Raw genomic sequence first — 23366 nt, 5'->3', positions numbered from 1 at the left:
AAAAAGTGGCAATGGCACTGTTTAATGTTCTAGCTGAGAGTTATTTTTAAACGGGAGCCAGTTAGATGCCGCGGGACATTTTACCGGTATTTTAAAAGATAAAGGACCTAAACCCGTTATATTTGGCCGGTGAAGGCGTTTACGTAACTCGGGCCTTTGTAATGTACTGGTTGGTTTTATTAACATTCCTTGCACTTGAGAATTTATTGTACCCCGCAGATCAAAGTTAACCTTATTGGCACCGGTAGTTAAATTATTGTAACGGCTATAAAATTGCACTAAAAATGTTTTAGGAGTTGGTTAACTAGCCAAAGTTAACACTTTTTTATATGTTTTGATATTTAAGTAACTTCTAAGCTAAAGAGTAGTAATATAAAATAAACAGGTTGTTCCAGACGAACTAGGGGACCATTGATATTTTTGCATGTAGGTATGCTAAAGAAATATAATTGAGTTTTCTTGATTCAAACTTGATTCCTTTTTCTGAATTCCAACTTGTTTTTCTTAAGTGTAAATGACATTTTGCTATAAAATGACCAATGAGAGCAGGAGGAAAGGGAGAAAGTTAACTGATAAAAGTATTTAAAATATTGTTTTAGCTCAACTGAATTCGATAAACTTGGTCTTTTAAGAACTTAAAAAGAAATTATTTCCTTCTAACGTCTGAATCTATTACACTAGAGTCATCAATATCCTTTTCCGCCCCCTGCCCTAATTTGACATTATATGACATAAAGTATTAGACCCAAAATATGTGGAATTGTAGTGAAATTATTGATTGATGTATTTTTTTCTTTACAGTACTAATTATCCCCCCAATAAAACCCCTTTGGCTCCTTTTGGTAAGCGATTTTTTGCCAAAGCTCCTAAATTGCTGAGATATGGTACCTCGCTTAATAAATATCTTAAAAAGAATACCGTATATATGCACAGGGCAGGATAAGGATTTTCAGTTTTGTAAAATGAGATTTACAGAACTCTATAGTCTAAATGAGCTATTACTCTTATACATCTCTTTTGTAACCCAAACATTTTGGATATATGCTTAGAATGACACCAATGGATTTAACAGTAAACCGTTATCAAAGAGTGAAAGTACCCAAAATAGGCATTTCTAATGTGCGAATGAGATAAATGCCCCTTCACAATTTACTTAACAATCCCTGAAGATGAGACTGCAAAGTTTTCATTCAGAGGAGCGTTCAAGTATTACGTAACGCATTTTTTTTTCTTACTCCAGCTTTACAGTTAGATTAATATAGTTCGTTTAATATTACCTTATGTAATAGAAAACTTTTGAGAAAAGATTTGTTTTTTATGAAAGTGCCGATATTTAAAGACTGAGGCCTGCAGTTGTAATGGCTATTACGAAAGTTCTTATTTGGACTGTTATTCAAACCTTCGCTAAACGATTAGGACTTAAGGGTTCGAGGACTGGAACCTTAACCTCATACGCTTTGTGTGCAATATTCCTTATCATTACTCATGAGTATTATTCATTAGTTGTTATTATAGAAAATATACGCATTTTGCCAATGTTTATAATCATTGCACCCATAGAGTTTTGACATACTCAATTCAAAACCCTTTAAACAATTCCTTTACACACAACATCCCTATTACCATGGATGAACTTACACATGCCCTGAAACACAGAAATAACACCTCCCCGGATTTGACGATATTAGAAAACATTTTAAAATTAGGCCCCTAGCTTTAACCAGCAATCTATGTAAACTCCTAGAAAAAATAGTTAACAATAGACTAACCTGGTATCTTGAAAAACACAAACTTATAATTCCAGAGCAAGCGGGTTTTAGGAAAAATCGATCTAGATCACATCGCAGGACTAGAAATAGACATTCAAGACTCCATTAGAGTAGGAAAACACACAACAGCAGTCTTCCTAGACCTTAATAAAGCCTTCGACTCAATTAATAGGCAAAGCATAATAAATTCCATAGAAGAATATAAAATAAGTGGACACATGATGTCATTTATAAGTAATTTCCTTACTGATAGAACATTCTAAGTAAGATTGGGAAACACATACTCAAACTACTATACACAAGAGACAGGAGTCCCCCAAGGTGCGCTCCTTAGCCCCATTTTGTTTGTACTAGGCATCAATGGTATTACAAATCACCTTTGGAAATCTGTCAAAGTCAGAATCTTTGCAGATGACATAGTAATGTACCACTCTTCTATCAACTCGAATATAAGCCGTACTATTTTGAAAAACAAATAGTTTAGTAGAGTTGGCCTCAAACAACAACCTGGCTTTCTCAGCGAATTAATCAGTAGGAATACATTTTTGTAGAAAAAAGGAATTGCAGCAAACTGATGGATCTTCATATAAATAACCGACCAATCACCACTAAATCTCACCATAAATTTCTGGGTCTTTACTTTGACTCACTACTAAATTTTAAATATCATATCACATACACAAAACAAAAATGCAAAAAAGACCTGCAAGTTATGCGCAAGGTTATATAAGAGCTGAACCATCTTCACTACTTATCATCTACAAAGCTTTAATAAAATCTAAAATAGACTATGGATCTATCGCCTATTCATCTGCCCCACAAAGTTATATTCAATCACTTAGACCTATAGAGAATGCAGCACTCAGAATAGCTCTTGGAGTTTTTCATACATAAATAATAAAATAGCTTGTATTATGAAGCAGAATGAATCCCCTCAACCTATAGAACTACTTACCTTACCTTAAAATATGCAAATACACAAAGTTTAAACCCAGAACAGTCTAGCACGAGCAACATTTTTAAAATTCCATATCCAACTATCCAACCCCCTTCTAGGAGATACCATTCAGGTGCAAACATTAGACTGAAAAAAATACAGCAGAGATTACAAGTTCAACAAACACAAGCATACAGCTACAACACATACACACACACACCATGGACACTAACACCAGTCAAAATAATAAAGGTCCTAGCAAAACATTCAAAGAAAGATACCTCAGCCTCTACATTTAAGCAACTATTCGTAGATAGTACAACTAAATGTAAACATCATCATATCATATACACAGATGGGTCTAAAATGGAAAACAGGGTAGAATCATCTTATTACACTGCACTTAGTTTGAAAAAAATCTTCTCACTGACTAAATAGACAGAGATTCTTACAGCAGAACTATTCGCAATACATAAAGCATTTGAACATCTATTTACTTTAAAAAACCCAAATTCGTTAATAGCTACTGATTCCATGGCTGCATTACAATGTATTGAATGATATCTCCGAAAACACCCGCTTGCTCTTGAAATTAAGCACCAAATAGAAAACGCATATTCGCGTAAATATAACATCACGTTCATCTGGGTCCTCAGTCACATTGGAATAAAGGGAAATGAAAAAGCCGACTTACTCGCTAAAAAACAACCAAGATAGATTTCAATCAAAATCCATTAAATCCGACAGGTAAATGATTTAAGTCTTTCCATTCCTGCATGTGCTCTTACTCGTAGATCAATATATTATGAGGGTATCAAAATATTTAACAACCTGCTGAGCAACATTAGAGAGGCAACATTACCTAAATATTTTAGACGCCGACTGGGATAATTTTTTATTCTATTGCAGAATTTTATGAATCTGTATGTCCAAATCTACGCTTTTCTCTAAATTTCCTAATGTCCAATTTAATTAATTTTTAAGGGTTTAGTTGGATAATTAATCAAGTAAAATCCAAGCTTTTCAAATGTTTTCCTTTATTTGCCAACGTTTCCTGCTTTATGCCCTGAAGAAGGCCGGTCTAATATAGACCGAAACGTTGGCAAATGAAGGAAAAAATTCGAAAAGCTTGGATTTTACTTGACCATTTATCCAGCTAAACCCTTAAAAGTTAAGAAAATTGGACTGGGTCACTAAAACAACGTTCTAACACAAAATTTTTATTTAATCCGATTGCTGATCTGTCTGATGTTAACACACAAAATTATGAAAATTTTAACCAACTGGCTAAAAAATAAATTTTTTTATACGCATTTTATGCCAGCTTTTGTATACAGTGCTTTCATTTCAAAACAATACACCCTTAATAACTCTCTTAAAAAAAAAAAAAAAAAAAAAAAAAAACGTCAAATTAGATATACAGGGGGACGTTTAATTATGCACTTACTGAATATATATATGTATGTCAAATGGGAACCCCCATCGTGTGCTACATCATACTAAGCAGCGTAAAATTCTCTAATCAGCGGTACCAAAAAAAATGAAATCGGTAAATGTGTAAGCAAATAGTTAGCGAAAATGTCTTTTGACTATCAGGTGCCAGCAAATACTTTCAACCAAATTATAAAAGTTTAGTAAGCCTCAATCACTTATAGGACGATTGCAAGTACGAATTGGATCCCCCAGTCTGAAGAAATTTTCTGTGAAATGCAATATAATTTTTAAGTGATCGAATAGCCGATCACTTCAATCAAATAGTCTGATCGTCTTGGGAAGGAAAATTAAAAATCACATCTACTGAACAGTAACTATTACGTGTTCTACCACAGTTGTCGGTTCTGTGTTAAGATCTGGTACCGATACATCAAACTACGTTAATGCCTTTCTTTTTTCAAATTTGTGATGGATGGTTATCACGTTGCTGATGAAGCTATTATCTGAAAAGGAGAACTACAGGAAAATTTTGAGAATTTTTAAGTTAATAGACATCTGGTGGAGGCTTTGTGATTTAAAATAATAATAATAATAATTTAAAGCCTTTATTTTTAACTCGGGGAATCTTACCAGAGCTGTTTGGTTAACCGAGTATACATATTGCAATCAAGAATTACATAATATTAATAACATAATTTAATAACAAAGCAAAAGAAGAGAAAATAAATTGAAATATATAAATACACTAATACTTAAAATAAAGAAAAACGAAAGTATTACAAAACGAAGATCTACACAATAATACAATTAAAATGTAAAAGGAAAAAAAATAAGTATCTCAAAACGCATAAAATTAACCTATTTAAAAAAAAAAGTAAAAGATAAATAAAAAGATTTTATAGAAGTAAAATAAGAACATTAAAGAACGCCTGTAACACAATCTAGGAAGGTAGCTTATTTAATTATCATTTAACAGATATTCTTTAAAATTAGCCTTAAAGGTTATAAAGCTAACACTATCCCATCTGCCAAGCAATTCCGAATTTAAAAGTTTTGGAGCCAAGTATGAGAAAGATCGCTGAAAAGGGCTGTTTTATGATTATATGTTTTAAAATTTAACCGATAGCGAGTATCACGAATATGTACATCGGTACGTCGAACCAGCTTACTTCTAATATACTCGGGAGATCCAGAGCGCCACACTTTAAAGAGAAAACAAGAAAAATGTAATTGTCCTGTTTAACATGTTTAACCACTTCAACTCAGAAAGCTTATGGCATGGCTAACATGATCCCTTCTCTTTAAATTGTAAATAAATCGCATGCATGAGTTTTGCAGCTTATACTGACACGCGATATCCAAGGAAGGCATGAACACAGTCACAATAATTACCTACTGAAAGTACCAGAGATTCACAAAGTTGCTTTTTTAAATTTTGATTTAAAATATATTTATGTTTGTATAGATTTCTAAGTGAAAAATAACTTTTCCTAACTATGTTTGCTACGTGGTTTCGAAAACGAAGATTTGTGTCCATGAGTATACCCACATTTTTGTATTCAGTTACAACATTAGGTTTCTCCTTGTTCATGGTTAGATTCATGTTTGCCTCAGCTCAGTTCTTATTGTGTCCCATATACATAATTGCAGACTTACTAGAATTTATCTTTAAACCATTATTTGTTGAATACTGATAAATGGATTCCAACCATCTGTTAATTTTTTCTCACGATGCATTTGCACTAGACTTCAAAAAACTGTCGTAAACCTGGGTATCATCGGCATATTGATGGATATTATTCTAGCTAACAATTTTATATATGTCCATCATAAATATAATAAAAAGTAGATGCCCTAGTATAGAGCCCTGTGGAACCCCACTCTTGAGTTCACGTGGATTCGACAAACGATGCTGCACAAGTACCCTCTGAGTTCTTCCTGATAAGTTATTTCTAAAAAAGTCAACCACACTCTTACTAAAACTGTAATAGCCCAATTTTGCCCACAATAACTCGTGATTGAGTACATCAAAAGGTTTACTGTAGTCTTAAAATATTAATGCCGATGTCTTTCCTATATCTAGCTCCCTAACAATATCATCGAGTACTTTCGGCAAGGCGGAAGATGTACTGTATCCCTTTCTAAACTCAGATTGGCACGAAGCAACTAAATTATTTTCGTGTAAGTATTCAAAAATCTGGTTATAACGTACTCTCTGAAAAATCTTTGACAATACGGAGAGTAAGCTAATGGGGCGTAATTCAGTGAATTTAGTTGGATTAGTGATTTTTGGTAGCGGCAATACAACCGCATCCTTCCATTGATGTGGATACGTGCAGGTGTGAATGCATTTGTTATAAATTTCTACTAAGATGGAAATGATCACCTGACAACATAGTTTTATCATAACGAGGGAGAGCTGATCAGATCTCGAAGCATCAGACTTAATCTGGCATAAGGCCTTAAGGATAATAAGATATCACTATTTGAACACAGACTAAATTGAAATCTACTTGCAGTACATTTTGTGGTACGATACATTTTAAGTGTCTCTTTGTTGACTTTTGGTGATATTTTTGCACTGAATCTAAAAAGAAATCGTTAATTTTATGGGGATCTCTTAGAGAAAGAGGTAAATCAATATATTTTTTTTTGTTTTTCTATAAATGTTCATTTCGTTTAAGCTACTCCAAAGTTTCTTGCTATTCTGTGATCTACTAATGTACTCAATATATGCAAGTTTGATTTAGAAGATCAGACTCAAAATTCTGTTGATCACAATTCTTATAATTACGATACGTTACCATTTTAGGTAAAGCTTCAGGCACCTGAATGTTAAGATTGCAGTATATAAGTTCATGATTTGATTCGTTATGCATTTGATAGTGTATAACATCTCCGCCTACAAACTTTTTATTATATGTTATAAAAACGTTAATTAGGCTTGCTTCATCGCCAAAATAACGCGTTGGGTTTTATACAAGTTCTACCCCCAAGTGACATTATTAATTTTAGTTATTAGCCAAAGTTGTTCTAAAGTTTCTTCTTGTGAAACGTTATCCAAAACATTTACAATTAAATGTTAAAGCATATATTAATATGTATATCCTTCGCCGGTAAAATTAATAAAACATTTTCCAACCTAAGCTGCTCTAGTAAGTAATAGAAATCGTGAACTGAAACACCTTTATCCTTAAACCCAGTCTCAGCCTTTTATACTAAAATATTCGTGATTTATTCCGCGAATATGGAATATACCAAACATTCCTGAATCTTCTTTAAAGCAACATTGTTAGAGTTTTGGTTGTATCTTCTCTAAATGAATTGCTATAAGTTTTAACTAATTAATTTTTATTAGATTCACCGAAATTTGTTTATCAAAGAACAATTGTTAAATGATATATGAAAACTGAATTAAAATCAAATTAATTAATTTTTACTATATAAATCTATTTTTTATAATATAATCAGGGACTACGCTTAATACTGTTTACACACTAAAAACAAATCTTAAAATCGTTTTATTGCACATTTATTATACGGGACCAACACCATTTAATGACGCCATTAAATTCGGATTAGATTTTAGCTCATAAAACTTAATTTTTGATTTCCCATAATTTCTAGCGAATTTAAGTGTTATAATAATAGCCAAAAGTGTTTGGAGTTTCACGCAGTACAAAATAAGTACGCAATGGTGAATTAACTGTTATATTACAGGGCGCAAATATTACATTTTCGTATTCTGGGGTTGAAAATAGTTTTAATTTGGTAACAGAAATACAATTTTTAAGAAGGACTGTAGACTAATGTTCACTCCCACAACCAGCTGCGATATCAAGAGAATAATAATAACTTTTATTAATCCATATAAACTGTGTCGAGATTAAAGGGTCATTTTCTCAGCATCCTAACAAAGTCAGGGGCTGTTCAGGCCACAAAATTTAAATATAAATCGAAATTTTACTATACGAAGAAATGATAAATATAAAAGTAAGAGATAAAAGTAATTAGAGAAAGGTTGTGATGGAGGTAAAAGAAAAAGACAAAACATTTTTTCCAGATCAAACCCTTAAATGATCCTATAGATGGAACCAAATCCAAGACTTTGTATTTGTTAATCAAACTGATCACCTAAGAAAACGAACATTTACAAATTTCTATTATATATAGAAATGTATAATAGTGTATGTTCCGATGTTCTTGATTTTATTTTATCAAAAATAGATGTAGGAGAACGACTTTTTGAGATTTTATAGTAAAATGTAATTCTTTGCGTCTTTCCATATTAATCCACTTAACATCCATTAATTTATGTGAAATACTGTTGGGTCTACGGATGCCAGATATAAATCTTAGACAGGAGTTTTGGAAAACCTGAATTCGTCGTTTAGTTACATTATGAAGGCAGAGTCCATATATTGTGTCACTAAAAATGAAAAAGGAACAAAATTGAGGATTTTAATAGGATTTACATAATATCTATGTGTATATAACATTTTTAAAGTTGAATAAGCTTTTCTGGGTTTTCAGGTGACATTCTTTAAAGCGTAATGTATGATCTATTATTAAACTAAAATTCCTTGCTTGATCCTGAAATATAATTTTGTCGTTGCCAAATTTAAATTATTCAATAGATTTAACTGATAAAGCATCACTGGCAAACTGCAATTAATTTTCTAGGGTAAAGTCTCAGTTATAGATTACTCGATACTCCTACCTGCCTTCTAAGATCACTGTTTAAATTTACATATGTTGGCTTCCTGTATTTTGGAAACATCTAAATTTAAAAATATTACGTATAAAGTTTAGAAGAGAGAGTTATATAGTCGGAAGCATATACGGAAAGTTAAGCTCCAAAATGAGACTTTATGGAAAACTTTCCAACAGAACATTCCTTAAAAAATATCTTCCTGTTACCTACTTCAACGAGTTTGCAGATGACAGGGCCATCACCTAAGCAAATTCCAACTGGCTCGGATCGAGAGCTGAGAACTAGAGGCATGAATAAATGTTTTTCTGTCAAAATCAAGACATTCAAGATGAATTTACATAGACATGTTGAAGCTTGATTTCAGTGTAACCCAAAGTGCCGTCGCGCATTGTGGTCTGTAATAAGTTATTAATTTTAATAAATTTTCTTAAAATTAACTTTCTAAAAAATTATTGTTACATAAAATTACAGAGAAGGCAAAGATCCAGTAACCCAATAAATTTGTGAAATCGAACTAATCAGAAAAAATGATAGGTTAAAAGGTATATTATCTATATACACGGCCATACAGGGGAATAACGTGACCAGTCACCAGTTTTAAAAAGAATAAATATTGGTGTACTAGGAAAGAATGTGTTAAGTCCACGCGGTACAATGAAAAAACGTGTTAAGTCACTTTTGACGTTATCTTGCGTGTATATAAATTAGTCGTTTTGCAGTCGTTTATATCTTCGGCAAGTAAGGTTAACGATACTCGCGTAAAAAAGGTTTTGTTTGTTATTGCTGTTAGTGAAAAACAATACAATGGACAATAATAATTTGAGTGATTGTGAAGATCATGAAACAAAGCCAATAAGCACAAAAAAGAGAAAATGTACGGGTCGGGTAAGAGATGCTACCAAGTTAATGAGGCTGCAGTTACATCTAACTGGTGATGCCTGTCAATGCCGACGATACAGATGTTTTGAAGAGATAACTGCAGATGAAAGAATGGACATTGTACGAAAGTTTAATCTAATAAAAAGTTGGAATGATCAAACAGCCTATTTAACAGGTCTAATTTCTCTTTGTCCAGTGGCTCAGCGCCGACCTCGATTACCGGAAGATGAGAGTGTCCTGAGAACATCAACGTTTTATTACAAGGTGCGTATAGTTCGTGAGAATGTAGCAGTTGAAGAGCGAGTTTGCAAGAATGCGTTTGTTTCTCTACATGGTTTAACAAGACGTAGAATAGAAACCATACAAAAGAGTCTCCAAATGAGTGGAACTGCACCTATTGATAAACGGGGCAGACATTTGAATAGAAAACACAAACTAAGCGTTGAAACTAAAAACAAAATTTTAGAACATATTAAAAGTTTCAAGGCTAGATCAAGCCACTACAGTCTTAATAAAACTAAGAGAATTTATTTATTTGCCGAGTTAAATGTGAAAAAAATGTATGATATGTTTAAAGAAAAAATTCCTCAAGTTAAGGCTAGTTATGAAACTTACCGCTCCATATTTTGCAGCAAGTTTAATATATCCTTTGGATATCCCCATAGTGATACTTGTAGCTTCTGCGACCAATTAAAAGTACAGATTGATGCATGCCAAGAGGAAAAGGGCATTAAGGATTTGATGTTTCAACAAAAACTACATCTAGCGAAAGCCGAGGTATTCTACGCATGTAAAAAGCAGGCCAGGTTGAGGAGTCGAACAAAGGCAGACACAGAAGCAATATGCATGGATTTCGGAAGAAATTTGCCCATGCCGAATTTATCCACGAATGATGTGTACTACAGCCGGCAGTTAGCATCATTATTTTCATTTATTGTACACAAACTCTCAAATTCTGAAGTATTCTTCTATGCTTATCCTGAGACAGTAGGAAAAAAGGGCGCGAACCAAGTCTGCTCATTTTTATTTGATTATATTACCTTGAAGTTACCTGCTGAAGTTAGAAATTTACAGATATTCTGTGATTCGTGCTCCGGACAGAATAAGAACTTTCCAGTGGTCAAATTTTTACATTACTTAGTCCATCATCGTTCCAAGCTTGAGTCCATTGAAGTCACATTCCCCATTCGAGGTCACTCCTACATGGAATGTAATAAGGATATGGGGATCTTAAACGGAAAGTTTCGGGCGGAAGTACCGGATGACTGGTGTAAACACATAGAAACCGCTGGTTTAAAGCCCGCACCATTTCTTGTTGAAAAAGTTGATCGTTATATGATTATAAATTGGACAGATTTTCTATCTTTTTATTTCTTGTTATAAATAGCCATGACCTCCCATTAAATTATGAATTTGATGTTTTAAATTTAGAAAATTGTAATTTTTTTTGCGTATTTTTGAAAATAAGTCCATACTGTTATATATTTTTCAAAAGGTAAAAAAAAGACCAATTTTATGAACTATAAATATGTAGAGTGTTCCATTTAAAAAAACATAAGTTTAAGATATAACTCAAAAACAATTAATCAAAAAAAAAATATCTATACCACTAGATTCTATGGACTACGGAGGACACTAGATACTACGGTGGACACTAGATACTACGGAGATACGACGAGAGGTCCCAAAATGCAAAAATTTTAAAAATGCTCTGAATCTTAAAAAATAAAAAAGCTATAAAAATTTTAACAAAGCAGCATCCTTAGTTTTACAAAAAAGTAGCACAGCGTCGCGAAAACCGCAACCCTCTATCTCTAAAAATAACAGAGATATCCCGCAAAAGTACCCAAAATGGGACACCCTGTACAATTAAAATATATCAATTTGTCCTATTAATGATATATATTTTTTGTAAGACTTTTTCCTTGAATTAAGATACTATAGATATCTAAGGTTAAGTAGCACAGGGTAGATAAACCTATTTATGTACATCTGGACCTCCCCTCGTTTCACAATAGTACAATTATGGTTAGCATAGGATTATTTGTAAATCTAACTTGTTAAATAGTGAAAATTATTATTATTAATATAGAGGTATCAATGCAAGTTTTTCTGTCAAATATCCAAAATTCTCTTATATTTTTTGCTCCTATCAAAAAATTCTTTTGAAAAGTAGAATTATATTCATTACAGTCGCCACGAACGTAAAAACATTTTAGAAATAGATTTACACGGGTGACAGCCCGAGTCCTCTGCCAAGTAATGAATCCCGAGATGAGTAAAAATCCATTAAAATTTTTTTGTTAATGTCTCAAATGATTACTACCACCGGTCGGAATTTAAAACTGATTTTCGTAAGTAAGACATTGACGGGACACGTTATATAACGTATATATGGGTACTGAAAATTTGAAAAGATTAAAGCGAATCTTGACGTATGTATAGACAGACTCTGGATAAAATATACAGTTTAATTATAATAAAAGCCTAATAAAAGATGCTTTCCAGTTTACCGTGTTAAACATATTTTTAAATTCATATTAAACGCCTACACACGTGTTTATAAACCTAAATATTTCCCGATGGTTTATGTAATTTTTTAGAGTCGTCAAATGTTTTTAAAAAAATATATAGAAATATCTGAGAGGAAAAAAACAAATTAATAACGTACACAAAATCAAATTTCTTACAGACAATAAATTCATTTAAAAAAAAAAGCGATTTTGCGCGTTTGAAGCTCCTTTATAAATAAATCGCGCCGCGTTTACGTCATTAAAATATATTTCGGGATTCGAGCGAATCTACCTCAGAAAAAAAAATAAAATCCACGTAGGTTTGCTTGTCTTTTATTATAAATTCTATTTTGATGTGACAACTTAAGTCCACATCTTTTTTTAAGTAAATTATGTGGTCAATTGACTTGTTATACATTACTGATGTTTACTTACAATGTTCATTTAATTTACTGAAAAGACTATCTTGCAATTAAATTTACTTCTCTAGAATTAAATTAAGAAAATAGACTTCAATAGAAACATTCATCCATTATTACAATAGGTTCATTATAATTTTTTTAGACTTTCATTCTATCTTTTTATCACTGCATGGGTAATCCATAGAATGAGAACACTGGAGACAGTTAGGCCACCCCTGAAAAAAAAATTTGGAAAAAATTACTTAATAATACAACTTAAATAGATGCATACATCACCATGAAAGCAAGTTAGAGAGCAAAAATACAAGTATGCTCTTCTGTCTTACATTCAATAAATGTAAATGTTGGCTCTATTATGAGTAAAAATGATTTATGACTATTTACCAATTTAGACTCAAATAAATATGTCTGCATCACCTACCCAAGGTATCCACATCAGGAGTTCACACACCACAATGGGCTTTATACAATGACAAGTGGAAGATAAAAATTCCTCTTATATTGACGTGAAGCGTTTGACTCCTTAGCAGAATTTTAACCAATGGAAAACAGAATAGAATAGAATATCCAAGACCAATACAATTTTGGTATAGAAAAAGTCAAATGGTATTACATACACAGTATACAACAACTAAATAATTGCATGTAATAAACAAAACTATACATTAAATTTAAAATATATATATATAGGGTAAAAGGAGGAGAGATGGACCACATTTTAAAAAATTAAACGTGCTTCTTTAATAAAAAAATAACAAAATTGGAAAAAATATATATAACGTAACATAACATTGGTATTTCTTTTGGCATAATTAGGAATTAAAAATATTAATTCTCGGCACTAAAAATATACATAATGACAGGTATGCCATTGGTCCATCTATCCTGCTCTGTGGAGATGAGATGGACCACTAGGGGTAGGATAGACGGACCATGCTATACTTTATTTTTTTTTGGTGGCTACAGTCTTTCCACACTTATTGCAAAGGTTAACGAAGCCAGAACAAGTTTCATGTAACCAACGTTTACAAATGATACATTGCAGCCATTCGTCTTTTTTAGACGTTTGGTTATAGTCCTCCTTGCAACCGACACATTCATTTTGTAAATCACTAAAGTTTTCTTCACCACTGGAACTGTCATCAAGAGTAACGTCATCTTCAGACACTGAAGATTCACTCACCTTTCTCTTACTTTTTAATTTTCTTACAGGTTTTACGTTCTTTTTGAGTTGTGCATCTTTCTTATTTTTTATAAATTCCTTAGCTGTTATCTCTCCGGATATTTTTTTAGGAACTCTTTTCACTGCTGCAGATAAAACAGGTACAGGCGTTACTTCATCAAGAGCCTTTCCGGGAGTTATATCTTCATCAGGTACTGATGACTTGTTAGGGTTGATGGGTAAGGCTTTTAGATTTTGAATTCCGGAGGGGCCTGGTTGAGGAGACTCAGCTCTAACTGATATCCGTCTGGACCGTCTGTAATGTTTCTGTTTCAGGACTTTCAAGGGGTGTCTGTGTTTGAAAAGCATATTCCGGAATAACGGATTAAATGGATAAATCCCAGTGGATTTTAATGCAGAGGCCGCATTTTGAACAGTTGCTGAGTTTCCCCATGCTCGACCTAACAGCTTACCAAATTGAAGACGATTAAGGACCCTATTTGGGTTATTTTGAACCATAAAACGGCAATCAGCGTAGAAGTTGCTTTTAAGAGATTTAAAGAAGGCGCGATCAAGAGGCTGCAGTAGTGGTATGCGATGATAAACAAAACTAAATTATATTATTTTGCTCAGCAAATTCTAGTAGATCCAGGTTGGTCGTATGGGACTTGTGGCCATCTACCATTAGTAAAGTTTTACCCGAGGGCTTTCTTGGTAGAAAATGTGTTCGTAACCTTTCTAAAAAAATCTCGCTATTAACGTAAGCAGATTTTTCCGACATTCTAATTTTAAAACCCGGTGGCATACCTTCATGCCAGTCTTCTTTTTTATTTTTTCCTTTGAAAACACAATATGGGGGGATAAAAGTGCCTTCTGCGCTACAACATGCTATGACACTAATTGTCTCACCCTTTTCCCCAGGGCTTACGCTTGGAACACATTTTGATCCTTTTTCGGCTAGTACCTGACCAGCCCTAGTGCTCAGCTGTAATCCTGTTTCGTCTGTATTGAATATATGCCCGGGTTTATCATAAAAATTGTGTTCAGTCATAATTCTCTGTAGATCCGAAATGTAATTATTAACGGTTTCTCTTGACATTCCCGAAGCTCGCGCAATTGAGGTGTTCTCGGATTTTCTGATTAAAATTTCAGGTCTTCGCTTTAAAAACAGTTCTAACCATTTTTGGCGAGCTTTACCTATAAAAGACGATAATAAATTAGCAATGTGGTTTTTATTTTTTTTAATGTACCTTCCTTTTTATTAAATTTATTTGGAATCCCCAATCGTTCAGATAAATTAAACGCCATGATTCTTACTTCTGTTCTGGTGGGTGCAAAGCCTGCCTTTTGCAGTTTTTTTATGTGACTGACTATTTTTGTTTCGACGTTCGAGCCCAAAGAACAATCTGGCCCCAGACGATTACAGCTATCGATGTTATTAGCTTTTAATCTGCGCTTAAAAGTTGTTTTTGGGCTCCCAAATGCTTTCGCGGCTTCGTTAATGCCCATACCGTCACTCTTCACAACATCAACTGCATCACCTAATGCTCTAGCCGTCCAAGAAACTCTTTTAGGTGCGTTTTGTTTTCGGATATATTTATTGGGCATAATCCTAAAACAAAATAGGCTGGTCCAACTCTCCTCCACTTAAGTGGGCCATCTATCCTCAAATAGGAGGATAGATGGACCAGTGTCTAGCTTCTAAAATATGCCGTTTAGAGCTACGATTGGTGCTCTCTAGTACACCTTGTATATGGTATCTAAACACTAATCCAACCAAAATCGGTTAAACTTACCTGATTTAAAAAAAAAATTAGATTCTCAAAACTGATATAAAATTTTTGCACGTGGTGATTTCAACTATCGTAAATAACATTCGTGAAGGTGCGTTATATGCGACCGTCTACCCTCCTGGTCCATCTCCCATCCTTTTACACTAATAATATGACAGGTTTATCATTAAGAATTCTTCGACACTATAAACACTATGTTTAAAAAGTACATTTTAACCTCAAGCTTATAAGATATAATATTATTAATAATTTTGATTTTAGGAGGTACCCTAATAAAAAGTTTTATTCCCATATCAACAGAGCTTTATTCAAACAAAGATAATCTATGGGTAAGGACAACAAAATAATTTCTATAAATTGTATTATAATTAGGGAAAGTCGCTTTGACAACATATCTGTGCAAATTCAAAAGCAAGCAATTCCCATTAATCAGTTAAAACGTTTTTGATTCACCCCTATCATACCTCTAAGTGCTTGCATTTACAGTCTAAAGACCCTCGGGAATTCTGCTAATGCTCTCTAGAATATAATCCCATATTTAATTCTTAAGCAAAACTGAGGATGATAATATGCCAATACAGTGCTTTTGCTTTTTATGCATCGAAGTCTACAAGATGCATAGGAAATAGCCAAACATTTCGTTATCATGAACTCTCCAATTAAAAGCTCCATTTAAGTTCAAGCCCTAGGATACTTTACCTGCGCAATGGTCCGGCTATCTGACTTAATTAAAAAGCATAACAAAATTCATGTGAGAATTTCTAGGGTTAAACTGTGTGAAAACTGTTTTGGTGGTATTCAAACAAAGGTGACATGCACGAGTAAAATGCATCATATGTTATGCTGAATTATCTTCAGCAAACATGGTAAGATCTTCTCTGTGATCCACGGTAGATGGCAAATCATTGGCGAATATTAGAAATTACAGAGGTCCAAGGATGAATTCTTATGGAACCCCAAGATCCAAAGCCATTGTATCAGACTGGAAATTATTAATTAATTTCAACAATCTGAGACCTGGGAGGAAGATTTTCTTTTTTATTCTTTTTATACCTGTGAAACCAACACTTTCAAGTTTATTGATTAACAGCTGATGATTTACAAAGTCAAACGCCTTGGATTCTTCATGAACCTTGCCACAAAAGTCTTAAACATTTCTCATCTTGATCAAAATGGTTATTAGCTACAGAGTTCGCCCAAAAACTGCAACATAGCCGACAGTGCACTTCTGCCTGAACGAAACAAACCTGCTTTCAGGTTTTAAATAAATTATATCAGTTAAAAAAAGCTGAAATTTAATTCAATACAAATTTTCAAGAACCTTAAACAATGTACTTAACAGAGATAATGGAGGATAATTGTCTATACTTTTTCTGTCTCAGAACAAGAGAGCCATTAAAACATCCAAAGTTCAAAGGTCAAACAAACTTAGTCAAATAAGTATTCTGTATACACGTTGGTGAATAGAAGACTACACATAGGCATTATAAATGGCACCACCATTTCTCGCTTACTTTCTGGTTGATAAGCGGTGTGGCGGATTCCTATCGTCTGATATGCTATTTTCGGGACGGTACATCAGCAGGCCTCATTTTGCTGTGTAATTGCATACTGCAGTTTTAAAGTGCTATTTTAACATTTTTAAATATTTGTCATTATGGCTGCTTATACCTCTTCCGAAAAAGTTGAATTGATTAAATAGTTTTATGGAGGAAATTTGACAGTACAATGCAGGGAATTATTATCGGTAAATTTTGAAAATAGACCGATTCCTTTTGCTAAAACTATTTTAAATGTCGTGTCAAGTTTTAAGACTTTTTTTTTTGACTCGAAGAATGTAGAAATTGTGAAACTGAAATGAAAAACTTGAAATTGAAAAACATCCAAGCTCAAGAACTACCTATTGAAAAGGTTCAGGAGATAGAACGGAGAGAACAAACGGTTTGTAGTGCTTTTTCGACAGGAACTGGGTATGCATGCACCATATAACTGTGACGAGTATTTGGAAAAAAAATACAAATACTTTAAATATTTCAAACCTCAGGAAGAGTTTCCTAAAGACCAATGGCGAAGAATGGCACTTTGTGAAACCATGATAGAAAAGGCAAATAAAAACAAAAACAAAGGTAAGGACACAAAGTCACGGTCTCATCCAATCTATATAATTTCTTAAAAAAGCTTAAAAGCTACACGTGTTTCGCTCCTGTCGGAGCATCATCAGCATACATTTTTATCTATGGTGGGAATTGTTAACTTAACCTAGCTTTTCTTTTGTTGTTAGTTGTAATCAGATCTGTGTAGATCTAGGTAATGAGTTTTATAAGCGTTCTTTTAGAAAAATATCTTAATGTATTTTTTAGGCCTGATGATGCTCCGACAGGAGCGAAACACGTGTAGCTTTTAAGCTTTTTTAAGAAATTATATAGATTGGATGAGACCGTGACTTTGTGTCCTTACCTTTGTTTTTGTTTTCGTTTGGTCTCTTAAAGAAAAAATGGATGATACGTTTCTATAAGGCAAATAAAAATGAAAATTTTATAGAAAATATTTTGTTTTCAGTTGATCAGTTTCCATTACATGGTAAACACATTTCTTCCATTGTTCCTTACTCATCTCAGGAAAACGAGCCCAAAAGTTTTCAGTTCCGTACTCAGTACCCTCATAAGTTGAATGTTTGGGCTAGTATTTTGGGCAACCATATTATTGGGCATTTTTTGCCAACTCCTCCCTGATATAGACCTGAGATCAGTCTACTTTCAACAAGGCTGCTTATAATGCAAACCTGCTCATAATGCGTTTAGAGTAAAAGAATTTTTAACAAATACTTTTTCTAACGGCCTTATTAGTAGGATTAGCAATATTAAATGGCCTCCAAGATTTCCCGATTTGTCGCCAAATGTCTTTAATTTTCGGGGTTATCTTAAGGAGACTATTTATAAACATCATAATAGTAGGCCAACGAATTTAAAGGGTTGAGAAACAAAATTGTTGAATCTGCCAATTCCATTTTACCTCAAAGTCTTTTGGAAGTAAGAAACAGCTTTTACGATAGCCTAACCTTTTGTTTAGCTAAAGAAGGTCTTTTTGAGTATTTTATTTAAAGAATTATTTGTTAGGTTTATTAGTTAGAGTGTCTGTCTAATCCTCAAATGCTACGCTGGTTTTTATTATGAGTTTTATATATATCGCAATCAGGCACCCATACCCAGCGAAGGACCAGTAATCGTGCAACAGGAAAGAACAAACACTTTCTGGGGCAAGATATCTGCACTTATTAACTCAATAGTCCTTGGACAATTACATAATCTGAATTATAACAACCAAACTAATAATCCCAAAAGAACAGGAAATAGCAGAACAAATTTTACATAGATGCACAATATTAAAACGTAATTAATTCACTTCAAGAAGGGTGGCGCGTACCGAACGTGTTACTGGTGGACGTATGTCGTTCCACTTATCTTATTATATTATTGTACAGAATTCGGCCTTAAACGGTTTTTCAGTCCCTAGAATATGTATAAATACTTACCATTTTTTATTGTATGAGTTTACCGTTATTTTATATTTAAATTGATTAATGAAGTTAAAGAAAATCCCATTATTAAAATCCCAACAGTTTTATTTTCTGTTTTTTTATAATATTTAAACTCTATTTTTAGTAGAGTTTATATTTTATTTTAATAATAAAAACGCTTTAATTTTCAACATGCAATGCACAGGATAAAAAAAACTGTAATTACACATGTACTTCCTGCTTTAGAAAAATATTATACTAATGCCGCGTAATAGTTCTTAAAATTTTGTAGCAAGTCCTTAAGTCCCCACCGACGTCAGACACTTAGTAAATTAAAATTTAAAATAATCGAGCTCGAATAACTCGCCTGTTAGGAACTTTATATGTGTAGTGATCCATTCGCCAATCTGTATACGTATGCGTATCTCATCATACTAGAAGAGATTACATTTGATACATTTAGAATGTTTCTCTGTACACAGGTAGGCCTATAATATCTGGGTGATGTTGCCAGTTAATTTCGGTCTCTCTAAGATGGGAGAAAAATGAAAATGCTTCAACTTGTTGTGAAAGAGACCATGCTTAAGAGACTAATTATACAAGAAAATAACAAGGAACAGGTTTGGCAAAAAGTCGGCACACCTTTTTGAATATTTAAGAACAGAAAAAAATTTAAGAGATTGTGGTAGACCCAAGCACATTCACCACCTTCTTAAAATTCTTATCCATAGAAATAAAATAAGAAGCAAACAGCTCCGCTATCAGATTTCTACCTCACTCTGATTATTATTATTAAGCTTTGATTTTTAATATGTGTTGAGGCATGTTGTTTTACCCCTGAAAGTTGCTACGAGCAGATTTCCAGAATATTAATAAGTCATGCATTTTTAGTCCTAAAAAACAACCTGAAATCAATCAATCCTCAACACCATCAAGCTAAGACCCCTGGCACGAATGCTCGCCTGTAGTGAACTTCAGCCTCAGCAAGTCAGATCTCCAAATAGAGGACATCTTTCTCAAAAAAGATGTAATGAAAAGAAAATCTAAACAAGAAAGGAGATCAACATTTATTAGGCCTCCAAAAGTATCTTAGCAGTCGAACACAACCTTGGACCTCTAGCCATCAATGTCGGCTGTAGATAGGACAAAGAAGAAAACACGTCACCTGAGAAGAAAAGTACAAGAATAGCTTAAGGAGATGCAAAGGAGCAGATTAAACATATCCCACCATCCCCAAGAGTCCAACTTTTCCAGGAACCCTCAGGTAGTGTTCGGGTGTAATAGAATCGATAACTTTCGTGGCTTCCGGATTGTTTCTTGTCGCACCCAGAGATAAACTAACATAGAGAGAGCTATTCACTTTCAAACTTATCTTCGGGGAGTAAAATCGTTGACATCCTTGAGCTCATAGGACTACTTTTAAACGCAGCAGTCTCTTCTTACATGTGCTAACTATTTTTTCAACTGAAACCTCTTTTATGATTGCTTCTATTGGTCAAATATTGTTCAGAAAACGGGAAATGAACCTTGCAGATTCAAGGAATATTTAATATCTGTAGGAAAGCAATGGCTAAATCCTGTAAGATGGTAATCAAAGAAGCAAAATGGTTGATTTATTACAAATCATCGTATACTGTGTACAGAGCTACCCTAAAAAGATTCCGAATCCAAATCAGCTTTGACTTCACATAACAACAATCCTTCACCAGTTTTAATGTGAAAAGAAAATCACATAAAAACAGGGTCCAAAATTCTAGAAATGATTGCATAGTTGCTGGAAAGCTCACTGCTATAAAGGGCTTCCAGAAACCTAAAGTAGCCATACTACCATATTGCCTTATTACGTTATACATTATGCTATAAGTTGCGTTCATCATTGGGACATTCGCTAAATCAATCTAATCAATCTAACTATATTCAACTAGCATTCCAGAAAAACATAACTTAATATCTTTTCACAGAAGGAATCCGAAATGCTGTTGTTGGATGAAGAAATATATTCAGATCTAAATACCAGCTGTGGTGTACTACTTCGTTCGTTTTTGGAAGTGGAGTGTATGGTTAAGAAGAAATATACTTTCTTGGAAGAAAGTCTTTTGTCTAGAGAAAATGCCTTCAATCTCATCATCAGAAGACTCAATTTAGTTTCGTACCTTATTGACGCCAGGTTGAAAAATATTCGGCAGTTATGAGCCTTCTTCACAAAAATGTATTACCACAAATTACTTTTACTCAGTTGTAAGAAATCTTACCAAAAAGACGCGAATCGATTTCTGTGGCGTAAGAAAGACCACATAAATGAAGAGTATTCTGCCCTAGGAAAAGCAGCTGCAGACAAATTACATGGATATTGAGTACGGTTGTTATTCAAATTGAATAAGTCTAACCTAAATTCATATAATTCGTTGATAGTACAAAACTATTTACTTAAATGTACATTTCAACGCAATCGACCTAAACTAAGTAACGAATAAAATAGTAAATAACATACGAATAGTCGAAAGTCAAAACATAAGGTCGCAGTCTCTAGAACTTGAGATTTCGTGCTAAAATATGGGATGCTGTGGTACCTAATAGTGTGTACGCGACAGAATACATATCGAGCCAGAACTTTCACTCTCGATTAGAGTAATTTCAATTTGTGGTATAACTGTGACTAATACTACTTAACCTGGTTATTATTTTTCTATGCAACTAGTGGAAGATCACAAAGATAGCATTTATAAAATTAATAATACCACGTAAAAGCAGTCAATCAAAAAAGTGGAAAAACAAGCTTAAATTAACAATTTATGAATGAAACCACATCCAAACCTAAAAGCTGCTTAATAGCTGGAAATAATATAATTTTAAATATTTAAACCTACTATTTAAACAATGAATGAAATATTCCAGGTATTATTACAATTTAACATAAACCAAACTCATCCTTGAAACAGCCTACGTTACTCCCAACTTACAAATTTCGTGTCTTATATAAATAAAAATATTATCGTTAACAAAAATAGACGAGAAATATGAATTGAGTGACAAGCGTGCTTTCGTTTAAACAGTATTATGTTGCAGATGCATCTTTGAGCTCAACTGTCGTACAAAATGTAAAATAAACATAATATTCGGGACAGGAGTCAAATTGATCAAATAATCTACATCTTTAAGATGTAAGACAGCTACAGCCAACATTTATAAAAGTAAAATGTCAGGTTTAATACTTACACAAAGAAAAATCTGGCAAAGGGTGAGTGTTTTAGCGCATTGTATCTTTGCACATCATATTCGGTGCTCATATTCTTGAAGTCTCTTAAAATTCGTCTGGCACTGTAACGAAAAAAATAAATGTTAGGTTGTTAATAATAATCTTTATTTAGCATAAAAACAAAAAATTTCCCTAAAAATTAATAAAAATAAAAATACAAACATATACCTAAACAATAAATGTGTCATTGCCAAAACAAAAATAATTTAACTTATTATAAAATGCATATTGTATTAAATTAGAAAAAAAAAAATTGGTGACACATGTATTCAGGCTTCCAGGCCAAGTTGTGGCCTAGTTGAATTGTTGGTTTTATAATTTTAAGAAGTAATGTGAACCTCAATACAAAGTAACTCTTTCGTCGTCCATGGATACAAAAGACAAATTTATGCTGTTTGATTTAATTATTCAAAGTTGGACAAGGCAAACTGCAGATCTTTCAATCAAAGTAATTAACACAAGACAGCAACTAATACAGCTGGTGATAAAAACATACTTAGATGACCTCTAAGTAGAACTAGGTCCAAACCTTAGCGGCATTATCTTAAACATTATAGTGGATGTCATATAACGTGCCTTCTAAGTATTTCTTTGAAGTATAAAGTATCTCTAATAAGTATCTCTTATGAAAGATCATCACTTAAATGTTAAAATAAAGACCAGGCAGCTCTATAATGAAGACCAACTCTTTCCACTTTTCTGGTTGATTGATTTGATTTTTGGAACATGAACAGAGCACATTGTAGGTCTTCAAAGGCAGGAAGTAGTAAAGAGACTTATCTATGGAGTGGGAAGAATGTTACCGATTAACTGACCTGCTAAAATGAGGAAGGAAGACGTGAAAGGAATTGAATTCACGTACTCCAGAGTAATTGAAACAAAATACCAAGTAAATATCCGATGACCATTTAATTTAGGCCTGCCTGAAAAATCATCCACTTAAAATAAAGTCCAGGAAACTCTATAATGA

General features: G+C 33.2%; 1 protein-coding gene across 2 annotated transcripts in view; it reads right to left on the bottom strand.

Annotated features, from left to right (window-relative positions):
- Window positions 1–12563: 12563 nt before the first annotated feature.
- Window positions 12564–23366, bottom strand: part of LOC126742288 (pre-piRNA 3'-exonuclease trimmer-like) — a 49806-nt gene continuing 39003 nt past the window's right edge. For both annotated transcript variants that reach the window (XM_050448916.1, XM_050448917.1), the window contains 2 exons: window positions 22357–22458; window positions 12564–12883 (listed from right to left, as the gene is read on the bottom strand). In XM_050448916.1, the coding sequence (XP_050304873.1) occupies window positions 12820–12883; window positions 22357–22458 (166 nt within the window). In that variant the 3' untranslated portion in view covers window positions 12564–12819. The remainder of the gene's footprint in view (window positions 12884–22356; window positions 22459–23366) is intronic.

This window comes from Anthonomus grandis, chromosome 11 (assembly GCF_022605725.1).
Source record: "Anthonomus grandis grandis chromosome 11, icAntGran1.3, whole genome shotgun sequence".
NCBI classification, from domain to species: Eukaryota; Metazoa; Arthropoda; class Insecta; order Coleoptera; family Curculionidae; genus Anthonomus; species Anthonomus grandis.
Note: the sequence above shows the minus strand (reverse complement) of the source record. Positions and strands in the feature narration are given on the sequence as shown.